At 39.3% G+C, this 19,852-nt stretch overlaps 1 protein-coding gene across 2 annotated transcripts in view; it reads right to left on the reverse strand.

The window, feature by feature from the left end:
• The window catches only part of fto (FTO alpha-ketoglutarate dependent dioxygenase), a 165,306-nt gene that overhangs the window by 35,647 nt on the left and 109,807 nt on the right, over positions 1-19,852 (reverse strand). The window contains exon 9 of one of the 2 annotated variants that reach the window (XM_059531808.1): positions 7,693-7,909. The exons of the other annotated variant lie outside the window; for it this stretch is intronic. Within the exon in view, the coding sequence (XP_059387791.1) occupies positions 7,708-7,909 (202 nt within the window). The 3' untranslated portion in view covers positions 7,693-7,707. Of the gene's footprint in view, positions 1-7,692; positions 7,910-19,852 lie in introns of those variants that run through there. 2 annotated transcript variants of the gene reach the window in all.

Genomic DNA, 19,852 nt, shown 5'->3' on the forward strand with positions numbered 1-19,852 from the left:
ACACTGTTGTAAATACAACTTAACCACTGATTTCTAAACGTATCCTCTTTTGGAAGGCCAAACAAAGTATTTTTGCATTCACAATGAAACACACAGCATCTTCACAACATGGCAACTGTGGTGGCAACAACAATTAAGCCTTCTTTTTTTGCGTGAACATTTGGGCAGCATTATGCAAATCTTCCCACATCATGATGTAGACATGTGGGGGCGTGTTTAAAGGGGTCATTTGATGCAATTTCAAGTTTTCGAGTGTTACAAGCTGTTCGTGAATAGATAAGAGACAGATGCTGTGTTTCGTTGTGAAAGCGAAAATACTTTCTTTTGCCTTATTTGAACATAAGTGCCCTGCGAAGTGAACATCACAGGGTATTCCGCCATGATTCCAGTTCGAAAGTGAACGTATGTGTTCCATTCAAAGTGCATTGAAGTGTGCTAGACGAAAATTTAAATTGTATTTATTTTCCTAGTTATATGATATCACACTCATCTGTGTGTGCAGACGTTGCACAGTGCAAATCCATGAACGAATGTTCTGAAGTTAAGGAAACTTCAACAGATTCCCCTGCTCAGGGAGTAGGGAGCAATGAACACTGGACTGGAATTAAGAACCGCTGGTTTAGAATATGCTTGTTTGTCGTTTCTCTGATCACAAATCTGATCACCCGGTATAAGTCATTATAATCCATAATTATGTCCCCACTTGATGCAACAAATGGCTCGTTTGCAAAGGGTTTTTTTATTTTTGTCTTGTCATCTGTCTGGTACACAAACACATCACAGTAAGGGGCGTAACATTTCCGTCACATGCTTGAGGCATTCTGCCAATCAAAAAGGACTGGATAGCTGGCCAATCAGAGTACACCTTGCTTTTCAAAAAAAAAAAACAATGCGTTTTAGCAAGGTGGGGCACAGAGGAGAAATAATAATGTACAGTATGTGGAAAATTATGTGTTTTTTGAACCTTAAACCGCATAAACACATTTCCTTACACCAAATAAACAAAATAATGTTCTTTTTAGCAACATCACATGACCCCTTAAAACGAGGCATTTTAGGAGGGTGTGGACGAGTCTTAACTTTTATAAAAGAATCTATCTTTGGGTTTGAGACTTGAGTCTTTGCGGATCTTATCTATTCACTTACAGCTTCTAACACTCCAAAGGATCGTAGTTGAGGGGGAGTGAATGTACAACACTCTCTCTCACCGTCAATACCATGACTGAGGTGCCCTTGAGCAAGGCACAGAACCCCCAACTGCTCCCAAGGCACCACAGCAAAAAATGGCTCCCCACTGCTCCAGATGTGTGTTCACAGTGTGTGTGTTTGCTGTGTGTGCACTTTGGATGGGATAAATGCAGAGCACTAATTCCGAGTACGGGTCACCATACTTGGCCACATGTCACATCCAATAATATCAGTCAGTGTGCATTTTAGATATTTTGTTTTATTGTATCTCAGCAGTATTTTGTACATTTATTTACAGTGTTCAAATGTAATGTTGCCACCCTATTTCAGACAGACAGACAGATGGTATATATTAAATGTAACTGGCTCGTTTTGCAGCTTGTAGTGTTTCAAACAAAAAGGTTGGCTTTGCCTGTTGCTTAACTGCTTTAAATTATGAGTAGTGATTATGAGTAGCATTAGTCTATAAAGTAGCTTCCCCATCACTTCACCCTCATCAACATACTATGCAATCATTCACAGCCTAGCATGCTAGTCACACATCGAGAAGATTCACAAATCAAAAAAAGAGAGGGAAAAAAAAGAAGTAGAAGAAAGAAAGAAGACACTCCAGATTCACCTTAAAGCATCAGAGAGCAAGACCTATCAGCATCCATACCCTCTGTGTGCCATTTCTTTATATAATAACACATAATGACTCAGGCAGTTGTGTGGGCAGCCTCTGGTGCAGAGAAGACCCATGGGGACTGCTAGTTTGAAGCTGAGCGGTCCTGTGAAATAAGTACAGGCAGGCAAGAGGCAGTCTATTGGCCCAGAGTGATGGCTCGCTTGTTGCTTATCGAAGCCCAATAAATCTACACATGGCGAACGAGATATGAGAATGCTGATCTCATCTACTCCCTTACTCACACACCCATACATATTCTTCAGATTTACCCAGGGACCGAGAGGTTATTTAGCTGAATAAAAGAGAGAGAGAGAGAGAGAAAGAGAGAGAAAAAATAAAATAAGCAGTGGGTTGTGAAGTTAAAAAAAGTCTATATTGAAGAGGAGGAGAGAGAGGCTGATAATACATATATATGGGGAGTAAACAGAGACGCTCTGAGACTCTCAGCAACAAAGAAGCTTTAGAGAAAGATGACGCAATAAACTAACAAATAAAATCCCCTCTCTCTCTAAAAACACTTCAGAGACAAAAGCAATAGCATTTACCTGCTAAATTGTAAAGGATTCAGCACTTTCGAGGATTGTTTTGAGGAGGGGAGTTACCCACAATCCCTGGAGTCACTGCATCCAAAACACACAAGATGGTCTTCAGGCAGAAATGAGCTGTGTTTTCAGACACATCAGACGATGGTGCGGCTAACGGCTGGTCATGGAAGCACACTAAGTGTTAAGAGGCTAGCCATATGACCGAGGTACCCATCAATGGTGTTTTGATATCATCTCACACAGGGCTGTGTGTTCAATAAGTCTCAGGGCTTACTCAGTGCACGGGGGTTTTCAGGTGTTAGCCATATGCTAGCAGCTAATATGAGATCTAATCATGGGAGTTCAGACCCCGAGCGTGAGCGTCAATCCCAGCCTAATGCCGCCTTATTGCTATGAGCCTGTTCTGTTTGCCCTGAGCTTGATCCTGAGCTCCGCTCACACCAGCTCGCTCCCGCTGCCCGGCCTAGCAGTAGTGCACTGGGACCGGGGACGAGGAATGAACGGCGTGACCCCTCCGGGTCCGCTCGTGGTGATGAATAGGCTCGCTGGCTAATACAGGCAGATTACCCCTTTAACAGGGTCTGTTAGAGACGAGTGATGGAGGGATGAAAGAAGGAGTGATAAATGACAGATTTATCTTTCTCTTCCAGCAGAGACGCCGCCACGGCAGGAGCAATAAAGCGACCGGAGAGAGAGATGACGGAGACAATTATGTCAAGCCCAGCTGTCAATCATGACGATGAGAGAAATAGTGTGTGTGCGTTGATGTGCGGCCCTGTCAGGGGGCTCATAGCGGGGCGACAGGCGGGCATAATACTCTCATCACTCTTCCTCTGGATGTCATGGCGTCAGAAGTGGCCCTGGGCGCCACAGCGACCGCCGCTTGAGCCTCCAATCTCGCTGAAATATTCCTAAACTGCAATTTTTCATATTTCCCTGTATGCATAAAGAGATGAAAGATTACCCCATCGTTTGTATTGTCTCTCTGAGGTGATGCTCTGATATTAGTTTATCCACTGCACCTAGGATTGCTTCCCTAAGCAAGACAGATCGGCACGGGGAAGGAGGGCAATATTCAGCCAAACATATTCAGCTCATCTTTTATACGCAGCATTTTTTGAACAGACACAGGTATAAAACGGGTGTCTAAACAAGACTGCTATGAAAGCTAAATGTAAAGAGTGAGACAGAGAGAGAAAGAGAAGGTGAGAGAGAAAGCGAGGAAAAAAAAATATTGTTTCTTTTTGAGAATTCTAATTGCGAGGCAGTTTGCGGCACTGCGATTTTTTTTGTGGTTTTCCCAACAATTGCTCGCATACGGTAGGTAACCAATCTTCATATTAATTCCTGCTGTAGTTATCGAACTCTTTATGAAAATGGAAATTAAAGCAGAACTGATTTTGAGAATCAATTTGAGGGGGGAAAACAAATACGTTTCCAAATAGAAGGCTCCAGTGATTTGTTCGATGTTTGCGCTGTGTGCCAGTGCTAGCTCTTTTTTTCGCTAGAAAAGGAAGATGAGAAGGACAGAGGATGAGGAAAGAAAGAGAACGAGTGAATTTTGGGTCAAAGAAAGTGTTGCAATTCTTCTCCACCCAGCCAAGTGTAAAACTCATTAAACAATGCATAATGCCTTTAATCAAATCAATGGCGAAAGCAACTCCAAACTGATGGCTCCTATCAAAACTTACACAAAGCATAGAGAATTTCTCATTTATTTATGAAAGATCAACTAAGATGGAAGAATTATCTCCAAAATGAGCTTAATTATGCTTTTGCGTTTTGGATCGATATCGCAGTGGAAAACGAAAACAAAGCACAAAGGTGAAAAAGACGAATGGAAAAGGTGATGGAGTTGAAGGGATATCGGTGTTCTCTCGAGGCTGAGAGGAGTTCATGCAGGATTTGCTGTAACTAATTATAAATGGGACTGAACAGATGATGTGGTAATAGGTATAGAGCTAGACGCATTTTGTGGCCACTCATCCTGATCTTCCAAATGAGAAACCAGCCGCCACAAACCAACTGAACCAAAAAGATCAAAATAAAGAAGATTTCCAAATGAAAACGATAATCACATCACTACAGCTGAAGGTTTTTCCATTCGTTCAACAACTTAATTCTACACCCTTTTATTATTAGAAGTCAGAAAGGCATTATTTCAACTGTTCAGACTCTTTAACAAAGTGCTTATAAGCATGACTGCCAATTTATGGCAACAATTTCAGGAGTTTTTAGACTTTCTTGATGCCATGGACACCCAAATGTTCAAATCCCCTTCGTTAAAGAAAACAAAAAGAAAAGATATACATTACATGTTACATTTTGAATAGTGTAAAGAAAAAAAGACTATATTAGTTATTATTATTTTTAGTAGTAGTAGTATTCAACATTAATATTATTATTTGTTTATAATATAATAATATAATATAATATAACATAATATAACATAACATAACATAATATAACATAACATAACATAACATAACATAACATAACATAACATAACATAATATAATATAATATAATATAATATAATATAATATAATATAATATAATATAATAATATTTTTGGTGCCCCAAATGCAATGATAATCATGTGATTATGTATACTACACATGGAGTAAAATTAAATAAATAACTTTAGTATCCATATAATAATAATAATAATAATAACAACATCATATCCAGATTAGTTTTGCTTAGTTTTAACAAGAACTGTCAATAGAATAATTGTGATTAGTGTTTAGACAAAAAAAAAGTAATTTACATTTGTGAAATATGTTAAGAATTACTGCATTAAAAATGAATGTTAGGAATTTATTGTTTAATGATTTAAAGTTAACATGCTAAAGCTCTGAATATACATTTTGACAATATCAATAAACTCTTATAAAATAATTTCATTAATAGTAGTAATTACAAAAAAAAAAAAAAAAAAAAATTAGATTTCCAACTTAATATTTTCCAACTAAAAAAAAATTCTGTAAACTCAGAGCATTCCAGAGCCATTTTGAAACTCCTGCCAAATTTGATGGGACAGGGAGACACAAACATTTTGCCCAGTCAAATAAAGGGACATGTTTATATGATAAGTAACTGCTTCACAGCAGTGGAAGGGGAATCTAATGTAGCACTGTTCACAGTATGGGCAGAACTAGCGCACACACTACCTCTTCATCTCTCTTTGTGGTGAGGTGTTGACAGACCGGTGTGCTGCTGGGGGTCGCTGTGGTAATTATTAGCACCTAGCTGCAGATGCTAAGGAGCACAGGACCCTCGCATCCATCCCACCATTACACCAGCGATAACCCCGCATCTGTGTCTCACATCACCCCTCTCTTTGTTAACAGGCCAAGCATTCATTTTTTACCGCTGACAGCGATGCTATTCCTGTCATTTAGCCACATCTGCTTAGGAAAATAAAAGGAGAGGGAGGAGGAGAATGTGTGCGCGCATATGCGTTTGTGTGTGTAAGAGAGCGGTAAGCACTTTAATTAATTGTGGAGAGATTACATGGTTCTCCAAGCGTGGAGTTTGTCATCAGAAACCATTACACAGATCCATTAGCCATTTCTCCACAGTGTCAAGACTCATTTGGAGGGGAGCGGTAAGTTTGAAGACAGACAGAAGAGTGAAGCTTGCGATGAGGGACGCTGGGCTGGAAAAAAAAGACACCTACAATTAGCCAGAGAGTGATCTGTAAACAAATATGTCTTCTCTATCCAGGCGACGCTTTATCAACTGTCACTCAAAACAGACAGGCAATGACTAGTCCAGCTAATGCCTCAGGCTGGGATCTTAATGGGGGTCTTGTCAGTGGGCCTCGTCTGACAAATGATGCACTGTTTTCTTTATCACACAGCGATGAGCTGAACGCTATCACTCTGAGTGGTGCGGATGGAAGGAGATAAGACGAGCTTCCTCTCAGGTCAGGACCTTAACTCTGTAGCTATACATATTCACCTCAGGACACCAACTTCTCAAATAACCATACCTGCTATTGAGCAACACCTGATGACCAGTCACTGTAGGATGGACACATCTGTGCAGTTGAAACTTGTTCTGCTTTAGAGGCTCTCAAACGTTTCAGGCCAAAACTACCTTTGATCAAACTGGAATAACAAAGCATCACCCAGGGCTCAGAAGTGAGTGTATTTTTTTGCTAACCAGTTCATGGCAGCCTGCATATATATATATATATATATATATATATATATATATATATACAGTACAGACCAAAAGTTTGGACACACCTTCTCATTCAAAGAGTTTTCTTTATTTTCATGACTATGTAGCTAGTAGCCTGACTAGTAACTTATTATGGATGTAGAATACGGTCATGCAGAATATGTGCTTTATAAGTACTAATAAACAGGCAATATGTTAATAATAGTCATACTAATAAGTATGACTATTATTAACATATTGCCTGTTTATTAGTACTTATAAAGCACATATTCTGCATGACCGTATTCTACATCCATAATCCTAACCAATACCTAAACTTAACAACTAGCTTGCTAACTATTAATAAGCAGTAAATTAGAAGTTTATTGAAGCAAAAGTTATAGTTAATGGTTTGCTAATAGTGAGAATTGAAATATATATACATATAATAAAGCATGAAAACTTTTATTCATCAGTAAAACTAATATTAAAATACAAAATAAAATAAAATAAAATATAAAAAAAACTCCAGAAAAAAAAAACAAAAAACAAACAAACAAAAAAAAACAAGGTTTCTACAAAACTTTTAAATCGCCAAAGCTGTTTTCAGTATAAATGATAAAGAATAAAGAATATTTTTAACCAAATCAGCATATTTGTTCCTAAAGGATCATGTGGCTCTGAAGTGGGAAGTTATTTTAAATAGTAATAATATTTTACAATATTACTGTGATTACTGTATTTTTGATCAAATAAATGAAGCCTTAGTGAACAAAGGAGACTTCCTTCAAAATCTAAATCTTAGTGACAACAAACCATTTAGTGTAATTAAGATATTAGTCAACTAGTCTGTGGATCAACTAGTTTCATGTCGTTCCAAACCTGTACAACTTTCCTGAGACACAAAGATGATATTTTAAAATGTTTTGGGGGGAAAAAAAAAGTCTTAGGGTTTTTTGTCCATACAAAATGGGGTCCAAGGTTGTTTGGACCGCAAAATTCTCCATAATGTCTTCTTTTGTGTTCTACACACAGGACTGAAACAGCATGAGGGTTAGTAAATGATGACAGGAGTTTTATTTTTGGATATCCCTTTAACTAGAAGCCCAGGTTTACCTGACCCCATTTTACTCATTTCTAAAAAGATTTTAATAATACGGGGGTTTTCACATGCCTAGTAAGAAGAGTCAGTGGGTCCTGAGGACAGAGAAAGCGTTTAGCACAAAGGAACACACCCACTCGATCCCTCTGCACAGCACGGCCAGGAAACAGCAGAACACAGCTAATCTCCACACTCCCCCATAAGCCATGCTCTAATTGGCCACACAGAGCGCAGATGCTGGAGAGAGAAAAGGGAAACCAAAATTAACAACTACAGAACTTTACAGTACAAGCAGAGAGAGAGAGAGAGACATGAGAGAGACTGCACTGCACCAGTCAAGAGGCCAGCTGCAAACCAGGCCTTCCTCTCCCATCTCTGCCACTCCATCTCTCTCTGCATTCCTCATAATTGGTCCTTATCCGTGCTCTGAGCATATGAGCATGCAACCGCGGATTCCTCCTCTTGCCACAATTAAAACAAGCATAAAAAGGTGGCACAAACAAACACTACACACACAAAACCATTCTGGGACACTGGGATATCCAAGGAACCCACAAAACTAGACGACACCCTCAGCATTAGATAAATGGAAAGACAGATGGAGAAAAAAAGCGATCATATAGTACATCTGTCGTTAGTTTATAACTTTTCCAAAGTTAAAAATAAAAATAAAAAAAAATAAATGAAAATATTGTTAATGGGCTCTCATGATCGCATGATATTTCACTAGATATTTAACAACAAGCTGCTTTGGATTTACAGACCACTGGAATATGCCTGTTTGGAGAAAGAATAAAGGAAATGTGCTTTTTATTGCAGCTCTACACTTTCTGCATGTTGTTTGTTTATCACTATTTATCGTCTCAAACTAATTTTGGCACGTTTGTTTTTCCAGAGAAACATAAGTTTCCTCTGTCCTGGTTTTTACACATTCCGTCCTACTTTTCATTACATTTTCACTCTAAGATTCCAAATGTAACTTTTATTTAACTTCATTAAACTTAACTTTTTAATTTATTTAATTTAAATGACAATCCACTTGAGATGCACAAACACCAATTAGGTTTAACATCAGATCTGACAAAAAATATCTGAATCCGAAATCCACAGCAGTTTGGGAATTTCGGCTGACCCTGCCAAAACAAAAATTCTTACTCTATGGAAAACAGAATATTCTTCAAAACACGACATGATGGTGAGTAAATTATTTTAATTAGAGCTTTGGTCAAACTATTCCTTTACCCAGATTTGTCAGGACAATGGACAGTAGAGTTTAACAAACAACATTCCAGCTCTCTTCTAATTTCGTCTCTTTTATCTTTAATTCTCTTTTGCAAAGCTGGATTAGTTGACATCTCACTGAACTCTGGTTCAGAGTGAACCTGTAATTATCCTCCATGTATCTCCACCTTAAACATTGTTTAACAGCAAAAATATGTCAATGTGTCACAAATGCCAAAATGAAGTAGCTATTCAGTGCAGTGCAGCAAATTACCCAGAGGAATGTAGGGCAGGCCAGCAAAGAAAGAGAAAACAAGTTTGTATAATTGTCATGATGACCCTCTTAGCCCGAGGCCTCCGCTTGTGCTCGATCCCAGTAAATCAAGTGGGGATCTGTAATGGCAGCATTCTTCACCTGAGAGCATTCGCAGCAAAAAGGCCAAACCCAAATCAGGCCTAACAACTCACCCTCGAATGTGGTAAATAGATCACACATTCATTCACCCTTTCCATTCAGATCATCATACTGTACATTGCTTCATTCATTCTTCCTCTAAAGTCTTCCTCTAAAGATCACACTGACAGTGATTTTATCACTGGAGCTCGCTAGTAGATTACTTGTGGTCTGCTTAAGGCTGGAATATACTACAAGTATATACGATTTTTAAAACACTAGACATCATACACTTACTAACTTTGTAAATAGTCACAAAAGACAACTGGGCATCATACACTAAACGACTGAGGATCACACACTACCAGACTTTCGAGTTGTTCCAATCACAGCAAACTCACGCATAAACGTGCCTTGTTGCTCTGAGACGCGTGACAAATAAAAACAATATGCCTTCTTAAATTGGCTCCAAATATCAAACATGTCTGATTTCCTCCATCTGGATGGAATCAAAGTCTGAAGCTAAAAAAATCAGAGTCTGTGACCATTATACACTACGCAATTTCCTGTGGAATCTGGCTCTGACTTTCAACAAAATGCATCAACTTCTCCAGACTGTACATTGGCAGAAAATTGGGACAAAGACTGTGTAGTGTATTCCTGGCTTCAGTTAACCATAGTTGTAGAAAATCTGATCATAAATAATGTACAAATATATATATATATATATATATATATATATATATATATATATATATATATATATATATATATATATATAAATGTAAATTTTATTCAGTTGTGCCAAAAGATAGAATTACTTCAAACTAAAAAAAATTACATTCTGGAGGGGTGTTTAGAAAATATAAATAACACATTTCAGCAAAACAATTCAGAATATCATGAATGCAATTCTGATTATCATATACAAATACGTTCACAACATATGACACTGTTTTCAGTGCATATATATTTTAAATATATTAAGGGATTAGTTTCATGTAATCGCATATAATCAATACATGGCTTATAAAATTTGAATTCTATACTGTTTTATAAAAAAATCAATTACCGTATTTTCCTGACTTTTTCATAGTTTGGCTGGTCCTGCGACTTGTAGTCAGGTGCGACTTATTTATCAAAATTAAATTGACATGAACCGAGAGAAATGAACCAAGAGAAATGAACCAATAGAAAACATTACCGTCTCCAGCCACGAGAGGGTGCTCTATGCTGCTCAGTGATCCTGTAGTCTACACTGAAGACATAGAGCGCCCTCTCGTGGCTGTAGACGGTAATGTTTTCTCTTGGTTCTAAATAAATGCGACTTATAGTCCAGTGCGACTTATATATGTTTTTTTCCTCATCATGACGTATTTTTGGACTGATGCGACATATACTTAGGTGCGACTTATAGTCCGAAAAATACGGTAGAAATCATGCTTTAAATACTACATCATTATAAAGATGTTTTAAATTCATCACAACATTCTAATGTACATATTGAAAAAGAAATTATAAAAGAAATTAAAAAGAAATAATATTATTATTTAGAAAATATCTAAAGACCCAATTTAACAGTGTTTTTAAAATATTAGTGCTTTTCAAGATCAACTTTTAAGTGAGTTTGGTGAATAATAACAGAATAATCAGTAATTTCAGTTGATAATCGATATTGTACTGCTATAGATACGGTTGATAATCAATATGGTATATTGTGCATGCCTTATTTTATCCTCTACACTGAGAAAAAATAAATCCTACACCTTTGTTCAATTGCTAGACACAACGACACAAACAAAAGACGGTGTTGCTAATGTTGCTGGACATAATCATCTCTCACTGACAATGAGTAGTTTCTTGTCGCTTTGCTGTCACATCACACTTTCAATGTGAACACAATTTAAAGTAGACAAAGAGTGACTATCGATTCATGATAAATGCTTTTTCTTAAAGTGTGAAATCACATGAAAGAGACCTAGACATTGTAACTGCCCCATGACAAAGCAGCTTCCAAATGCCAGCATGTTGTGAAAAGTAAATAAACAAGAGTGAAAGACTGTAGGGAAAAGAGAGACAGAGAGGACAGACAGCAGAGCTGAAGAAGAGAAAGTAAAATGAAGACAATGGCAGTTTGCTGTATGAGGGGATTAGGTGTGATGTGACGGGGGATCAGTGTTTCACCGCGAGACAGAGACAAAGACGCCGTGCCTCTGACACTTCCTTGCTTTAATCGCCGAAGGAAGAAATTACCGATAACGAGTGTATGTGTGAGCACATGTATAGAGGGAAAGATTTCAAAAACACAAAAATGAACCAGTCTCTCAGAGAGAGAGAGAGAGAGAGAAAATCACACTATCATAAAAGGCAAATGCCTTGCTTCTCACTTGCTCAAGCATCCCCAACACTTCCACCTGCAACTCCAGGAGATCAGTCTTCAAACGCAGTGCTCATCTCAGCAGCTGTCACAGCGTATAAAACCCCGTAGCTTTACATCCTTCCAGAGTCTGCGTGTAAACACGCGTTGGGGTTGCTTGCATGAAACGACGTTTGTGAATTTTGACCTGCTTTTGATGTGAACGCAGATGGCTCGGAGGCAAAGAGACTCCGACTCGCTCTCCACGGGCTACTAAATCAACTCTTTAACTCGTGAAATCTGAATACAACCTCCTACACCAGAACTCCAGTGAGAAAGCATTGTGGTGCTGAGCATATTAACGTAGCATCGCGGGACAACTAGCGCTAATCGTTTCCAGGTAATCAAATGAGCGCGCTTTCCACTGAGACGCTCGAGTCAGGTGCACCAGCATACTCGGGACGGGCCTGTTAATGGAAAACAGAAAAAAGGATCAATGAAAAGCTGTGAATTCCTGTCAGCGCTGATATGATGAGAAAGTGCTAATTAGCTTAACAGGACCCCTCCTGTTTGACCGCTAACAGGCTAATGTAGCATAATCGCGAATGAGGCCTGGCGAGGCTAACCTTGACCCAACTCCTATTCTCTCAGCCTGGTCTAATCAATTCTACACTGCAGCTGGGGGTCACGAGTGTCACATCTCTCATTCCAAAATAACCTGCACACTTACAGCACCCTAATGGAGCTGCATTTGCCCCAAATCGATACAGGACACGAGGGACGTGAACCAGCGGGTGCTCATCTGAACCAAAAAAATGACCACAACAGGACAGAGCGTCTAAGACAAATCTTTAGTCTCAGATCAATGCACATGTACATGCACAAATACACTCTCAAGTCCAATTCACACCACACAGATAAACATCAAAAAACATGTTTGTTGGATTTTGTCTGATCCTGATTTTGCCCTTTCAGCGTTGGTCGGGGTTTGTTTTCACCTGAGTGAACATGTTCAATCAGCGTTTGTCAGTGTCTGTTGGGGCAGTGTAAACATTCACAATTTTTATCATTTTAAATCCCCCAGTTTTAATTTTGGCAGAATACTGGAAAAATTCTGTAAACTTCAGTCCACAAATATTATGTAAATGTGTAAATAAAGTAAAACTAGAATTCTCAAATGCACACTAAAAATCACAGCACATGCCGAGATGGGGTTTACTACATTTACCGTGAGATGATGAAAACACAGGATCATGAGCTGCTTCCAAGAACACAGTGCCACGTTTCACTCTGAAACACAGTGCATCAGATTATACAGCTATTACAGCTATACAGCTAATTTAATTTAATTTAATTTAATTTAATTTATATATATATATATATATATATATATATATATATATATATATATATATATATATACTGTATATATATATATATGTGACGAGTGGGGCAGGGCCGAGATCCGTGGGAACGGAGCGAGGCCGGTGGAGTGATTGGAAATGAGCGACACCTGCTCAACTCGTCGGTCTCGCGTCCCACGGAGGAGATGGAAGGATACAAAAGAGGAGCGACGACAGCGAAGGACGAGAGAGGACCAGGCCTGGACTTTATTTTGTGTTTAGCTTTTGTTTGTGCGCGACAGTTGTCCGTGAGGGGCTGTCGCAGTGTTTTGTGTTCATTAAGATTATTAAAAGTTTCATTTTGAATATCCGCCGGTTCCCGCCTCCTTCTTCCCGTGATTGTGGAGTTTGTACAGCGTTACAATATATATTATATTTTTTATATTTTTCATTCAATATAATTATTAGCCTTTCATTAAGTCATGAACCTCTTTCATTTCCACCACAAACCACCATTTGGGAAACCCTACCATCGAAGAACTATTTCCTTTTATTGAACAGTCCTCAAAAGAAACATTTTTCTTAGTGTAAATAACCTTTTAATGATCAAAAGCACCTTTTATCCCTATGAAGAAGCTTTTGTGCAATGGAGAGGTTACAATTTCTTCACTGAACCACAGACGCTAATTAAGAATTAACATTTTTAGGACTACACTGGGAGCCCTGTTCACTTTTGTTTGTTGTCCTCATCAAAACATTTAACAGTCAATCATTCCGGCACAAATGTGTCTTTTTTAATTTCTTTATTTCAGGAGGAGGAAGCAAGAGCAGACAGCTAAAAAGATCCATCCAATCAATCCGGTCGCTTAATTCCCCCTCACCTCCAGTGGACCCACTGTGGATGGCAATATTCCGTTTAGATTAATTCTGCTTAATACTAATTGGTCCTTGAGCCTTGAGGTCTCCGGGGATTGGCTCCCTTCGGTCCAGTCTCAGAGGGCACAGTCACTATTGGAGGGCCGCTGATGAGTAGAACGTTTTATCAACACAAACACGCTGCCAAACGTCCCCCGGGGCAGGAGCACACCCAGTAATTAACTCTCACACAATCCATAATTGCCATGTTTACATTTACTCCATCTGAAACAGAGAGCCTGCTAAGACGAAGGGAGGGCGACAAGAAAAGAGAAATCAAAGAGGAAAAGGAAAATACTCGCACATTAAAAGGTGCAATATTCATATTAAAATCTCTCTTTCTGCGAGTGTCTCTCGATGTCTCTCTTTAATAAGCTCAGCGGGCTGGTTGGCGGCATTCTGCCCATCATTTATTTATTTTTTAGAGATAGCCCTATTAATTTCCCCCTCACTTTCATGCGCTGCGGCGCGCAGTGGTGTGGACAGATCCTGCGTCCCTGGGGTGCTCCTCGAGGAAAGACATAAATGACCCAAATAAAGAGGGCTTTTGAAGGCTGCCGAGAGACGCCGGCACCATTAAAACTAAATGAAGTGTTTATTAGCCATGCCGACAGCACTCTCAGCTCGAACAGATCAAGAGCCGTTACAGTTAATGTGCTCCCCCTGCAATACGCACCCGTTTGTTTAGTTCTGCCAGTGGGCCTGAAAAACCAAAGCGGAGGTTTTTTTTTGGCTTCTTTTGAGTCTCTTCTTTATGCAAGCGAGCACTCCCTCACTTTCATACGCGCACATCTGATTCATCTCATCTTTATTCCTGCGAATTCACAAAAGTACACAGTCTAACACCGTGACACAGTCTGACAGCAACACAAAACCGAGAAGCCTGAACTCTGAGCGGTTCAAACACCCGATTGTGCACTTAACGTTAAGCATTTCCCCTCCACTCCTTCGTCGTTTTCATTCTCTCTCTCTAATTATAGTTTGCATTTCAGAGGCTTTGGACATGATGCCAGGAAACCTTTAGAAACAACTTGGAAACCGGCTGCTGCCTATTTGATGCTTTTTTATTAGCTCTGGCATCTCAATAAAAAATAAAACTGGATACAGTATGACATAAATTGTCCATTTATCTTCAGTATTCTTTTCAAATAATCATGAAGTTATTGTTTTGGTGACACACAACAGACTTCTGCTTCTTGTTTCAGTGTGTCTGATACTGGTGACGTCTCAGAATAGAAGGCGAGAATCATTTGCAGTGCATTATTTTCTCATTAATGTGCACTTAAGATTTTTAATGCAATAGCTACTTTAATATTTTCCCCCCTTAATAACAGTATGCAAGAGTGAGAATAATGGTCTTCATTTGGAGGGGAATTAAAAGAGAGTGCACAAGCAATGAAAGTTGTGAAAACTGTAATATGCAACTTCAAAACAGTGAGGGTATGTTTTTATTCCTCAAACACACATACACACACACACACACAAGCATCTCTAATTATTTTTCATAACCTGCAGCATTGTGCAGTAATATTGTTCAGATCCTGTTCTAACCTGTCTATCTCTGATGGCACGCACACTATCTCCATTCTTAACCCTAATCATAATCTGCGAGACTTATTGCCTTAAATGAAGTTTTACTGTAAATCGCAGGCTTTATGTACGAAGACTGATGTTTGATGCAAAACACTTTTGAAGTTTGAGGCTGTTATTATAGCCCAGTACAATTATCTCAGCGCGTTAAAGGGTTAGTTTGCCCAATTTGCAAAATTATGTCATTAATAACTTACCCTAATGTTGTTCCAAACCCGTAAGACCTCCGTTTATTTTTGGAACACAGTTTAAGATATTTTAGATTTAGTCCGAGAGCTCTTAGTCCCTCCATTGAAGCTGTGTGTACGGTATACTGTCCATGTCCAGAAAGGTAAGAAAAACATCATCAAAGTAGTCCATGTGACATCAGAGGGTCAGTTAGAATTTTTTGAAGCATCGTAAATACATTTTGGTCCAAAACTAGCAAAAACTATGACTTTATTAAGCATTGCCTTCTCTTCCGTGTCTGTTGTAATACAGTTCAAAACAAAGCAGTTTGTCATATCCGGTTCGCGAATGAATCATTCGATGTAACCGGATCTTTTTGAACCAGTTCACCAAATCGAACTGAATCGTTTTAAACGGTTCGCGTCTCCAATAAGCTTTAATCCACAAATGACTTAAGCTGTTAACTTTTTTAATGTGGCTCACACTTCCTCTGAGTTCAAACAAACCAATATCCCGGAGTAATTCATGTACTCAAACAGTACACTGACTGAACTGCTTTGAAAAGAGAACTGAAGATGAACACCAAGCCGAGCCAGATAATGACTCGTTCACGAGTCAAGAACCGTTTCTGTCAGACGTGTCCGATTCGAGAACCGAGGAGCTGATGATACTGCGCATGTGCGAATTCAGCGTGAAGCAAACCGACACACAGAGCGTCTGAATCGAACTGATTCTTTTGGTGATTGAATCTGAACTGATTCTGTGCTAATGTTATGAGCCCAGGTAAACCGAAGGCTTGCAATCATCGCCAACGACGCCATTACGTAGAGCGCAAAAGAACCGGTGAACCGTTTTCTTCAACCGGTTTATTGAATCGAATTGTCAGTAATAACTACTGGTAATCCGGAAACCGAAGCAACCGGTTCTTGACTTGTGAACGAGTCATTATCTGGCTCGGCTCGGTGTTCATCTCTCTCTTCACAGCAGTTCAGTCAGTGTACTGTCTGAGTAAATGAATTACTCCGGGATATTGGTTTGTTTTAACTCAGAGGGAGTGTCAGCCACATTAAACAAATTAACAGTTTAAGTCATTTGTGGATTAATGCGTATTGGAGATTCGAACCGTTTAAAACGATTCAGTTCGAATTGGTGAACTCGGATGATATGTTCGCGAACCGGGTATGACAAACTGCTTTGTTTTGATCTCTCACAACAGACACGGAAGAGAAGACAATGCTGAATAAAGTCGGAGTTTTTGCTATTTTTGGACCAAAATGTGTTTTCGATGCTTAAAAATATTCTAACTGACTCTCTGATGTCACATGGACTACTTTGATGATGTTTTTCTTACCTTTCTGTACATGGACAGTATACAGTACACACAGTTTCAATGGAGGGACAGAAAGCTCTCGGACGAAATCTAAAATATTTTAAACTGTGTTCTGAAGATAAATGGAGGTCTTACTGGTTTGGAACGACATGAGGGTGAGTTATTAATGACATAATTTTGATTTTTGGGTGAACTATCCCTTTAATAGCAGTAGATAACATGTCTCAATAAGGACAGAATGGAATTAATCAGTAGGTAGCGCTTTGTGTGTTTTTGTGCAGTCAAGTTACTATAATGCTTACAAACACACAGTGGACCATATGTCTCAGTGACAAGACATGATCGGTTGTTTTGAATATACTAATAAAGCAATAATTCAAAATAAAAGTTTATGTTTAGATACAGTGGGTATATACATAAAAATATTTTTTAAGTATTTTTATATATATATATATATACATAAGTATATATATATATATATATATATATATATATATATATATATATATATATATATATATATATATATATATATATATATATATATATATATATATATATATACACACACACACATATATATACATACAAGTGACCAAATTAAATAAGTGAACAAAGGGATAAATCATTTCCAAAAAGGTTCCAAGTTTTTAAATGTTCTGTTGGTTTTCTGGACTTCAGGATCTGTCACGCAGTTCTCCTCTCATAAAAATCTCTCCTTATTGTAACACTTTGTTGATTTAGAAGAACAACAACACGAAGGGAAACAAATGGCGGAGTTGTATTTCCTGTTTGTTCCTAACAGAAGCTATTCCCACTGGTTGGGCCCTCCATCAATGCCAGCTTGTCCCTTTAGAGCTCAGCACAGTCAGCATGATTTATTCAGCTTATTAGAGTTCATTATGACTTAGACAAACACTGCAGCAGCTCACACACAAGCAACCAGCAGAGAGGTGGGACCCGCACCTACTGCTACCGTGCATCAAGCTCGGGTCCAGGCCGCTCCCGCGAGTTCCACATTGTCTCTAATCTAATTCTACATACGGATCTGTTTACAGGCCTAGTCAAAAGCCCCTGTGATAAAACACCTCCTCTTTCTGCTGCAAACTAACTCGCATTAGCATATAAAACACTGGCTAGAGGTGAGAGCGTATATTAATGCCTTTCTTTTTGTGTGTATGTTGGAAAATGAGTTTACATAATTGCAGGATAATTTCGCCTTGAGTGAAGATGTGAAGCGGCGCCGGGGTAAGCCGAGAAATCCCGGAGACGTAGCTGGTAGCCATCCTAAGTTCTGCTCTCCGGAGATAATGCAGCCCAGCCAATATGAGAACACTGATCCAACAGTGCCAAAAACAGCTGTTACTATTCATGATCTTCCCAAACGTCTGTTCTACAACTTCAAACTACTCAGAGCAGTTTCTCTCCAAGCGCACCAGGCTCCCATTAGAGAGTTCGCTAGTGCGAAATCAGAACGCTACAGTACAGATTTGCACACGCCGCGTTCCCAATAAAGCTCGCCGCAGCTTTATGGCGAAACTGGCCCGTTTTCACACCCGCTTGTTCATTCATCAGAATGGCATGTTGTTCTTTTGACTGTAAATCATGCAGACTAAAGGAATAAAGGGTAATTTAGAATCACCTGCAGGCCTTTCAGCTGTTCCGCTCATTACAAAAGACCTCTCTCATAAGAACTCCTCAAACACCATCTCAACTTAGATCATCGAACATGACAAATGGAAAGAGAGCGAGGGAAGGAGTTCGAGAGATCGACTTAAACACACCCCTCTCATCTCTTAATAACAGTCTGAGGCGGCCCGTAGGAACGCGTGCTGTGAGTCCAAATACCGCATCGGTGGAGTAAATTAGTCTATGCTAATGTCAATGCTCAGCTACATCAAACGCTCGTCAGGTTAGTCATTAACCAAGACAGCAGCTCTGGGCCTCTGCATGTCGGAGCAGGAAGCGCGATATCCAGTCCTGATCCGACACGGCCTGTAATGGTGGGAACTGAGGTACTACATCTGTATATGACAGTCACCCGAGGCTGAAAGATTTTTCACAGGTGAGATGCGCTCGCTGACACCGACGCAGTAACTCACCTGCCCGTTGCACAAGTGCTCCACCCTTAACCTGTCCCCTCCAGCTTTATATGTGCACCTGTGCATGCTGGGTATGTGTTTGAAAGAGAAAGAAGCTTTACTTTACATTAGCCTGACGACACCTGCTGGTAAAAGAGGTGAATTCACACAAACTCCTGAGATGTTGTCTATATAAATTAACGCTTTTCATTAATGGACATGTGTGTATGTGTGTGTGTGTTTGAGTGCCTCGAAAGTGTATCCCCTGTCAACCCCTGCATTAGCATCGCTGCATGTGTGTGTTGTAGTAATAAGCAGCGAAGGCCCTCGTTCGTCAGAAATTCTGGCGCACTGTTTTTTTTTTTTTTTTTTTATGACAGCCATGTCAAGCTACACAGTAATAAGCAATAATATGTAGATAACGAACACTATTAGACAGCTCTGTGGTGGGGACGCTTTTCGCTAAGACAGGGCCAGAAGGGGGTGGGGGGACAGCTTTCAAGTTCAAACAGTTCATGGTGAATGTTTCAAACCCAATTCACCGCCCCAGTAATCAGCCAGACAGAAAAAAAGAATATATAAACCATTAAACAAACATTCGCTTCAGGGAGAGAAGAAACACCTGCTTCTGACAAAAAAAAGAGAGATAGAGGCAGAGAGGAGAGGAGAGGAATTATTTGAGCTGTACAACAGGCTTTAGGACCAGATGACACACTGACGACTGACAGGAAGTGTGAGAGAGGACAAAAGTGGACACTACTCCTAGCTGTATTTATCAGAAC

The sequence above is a fragment of the Carassius carassius genome, chromosome 3 (assembly GCF_963082965.1).
Source record: "Carassius carassius chromosome 3, fCarCar2.1, whole genome shotgun sequence".
Lineage (NCBI taxonomy): Eukaryota > Metazoa > Chordata > Actinopteri > Cypriniformes > Cyprinidae > Carassius > Carassius carassius.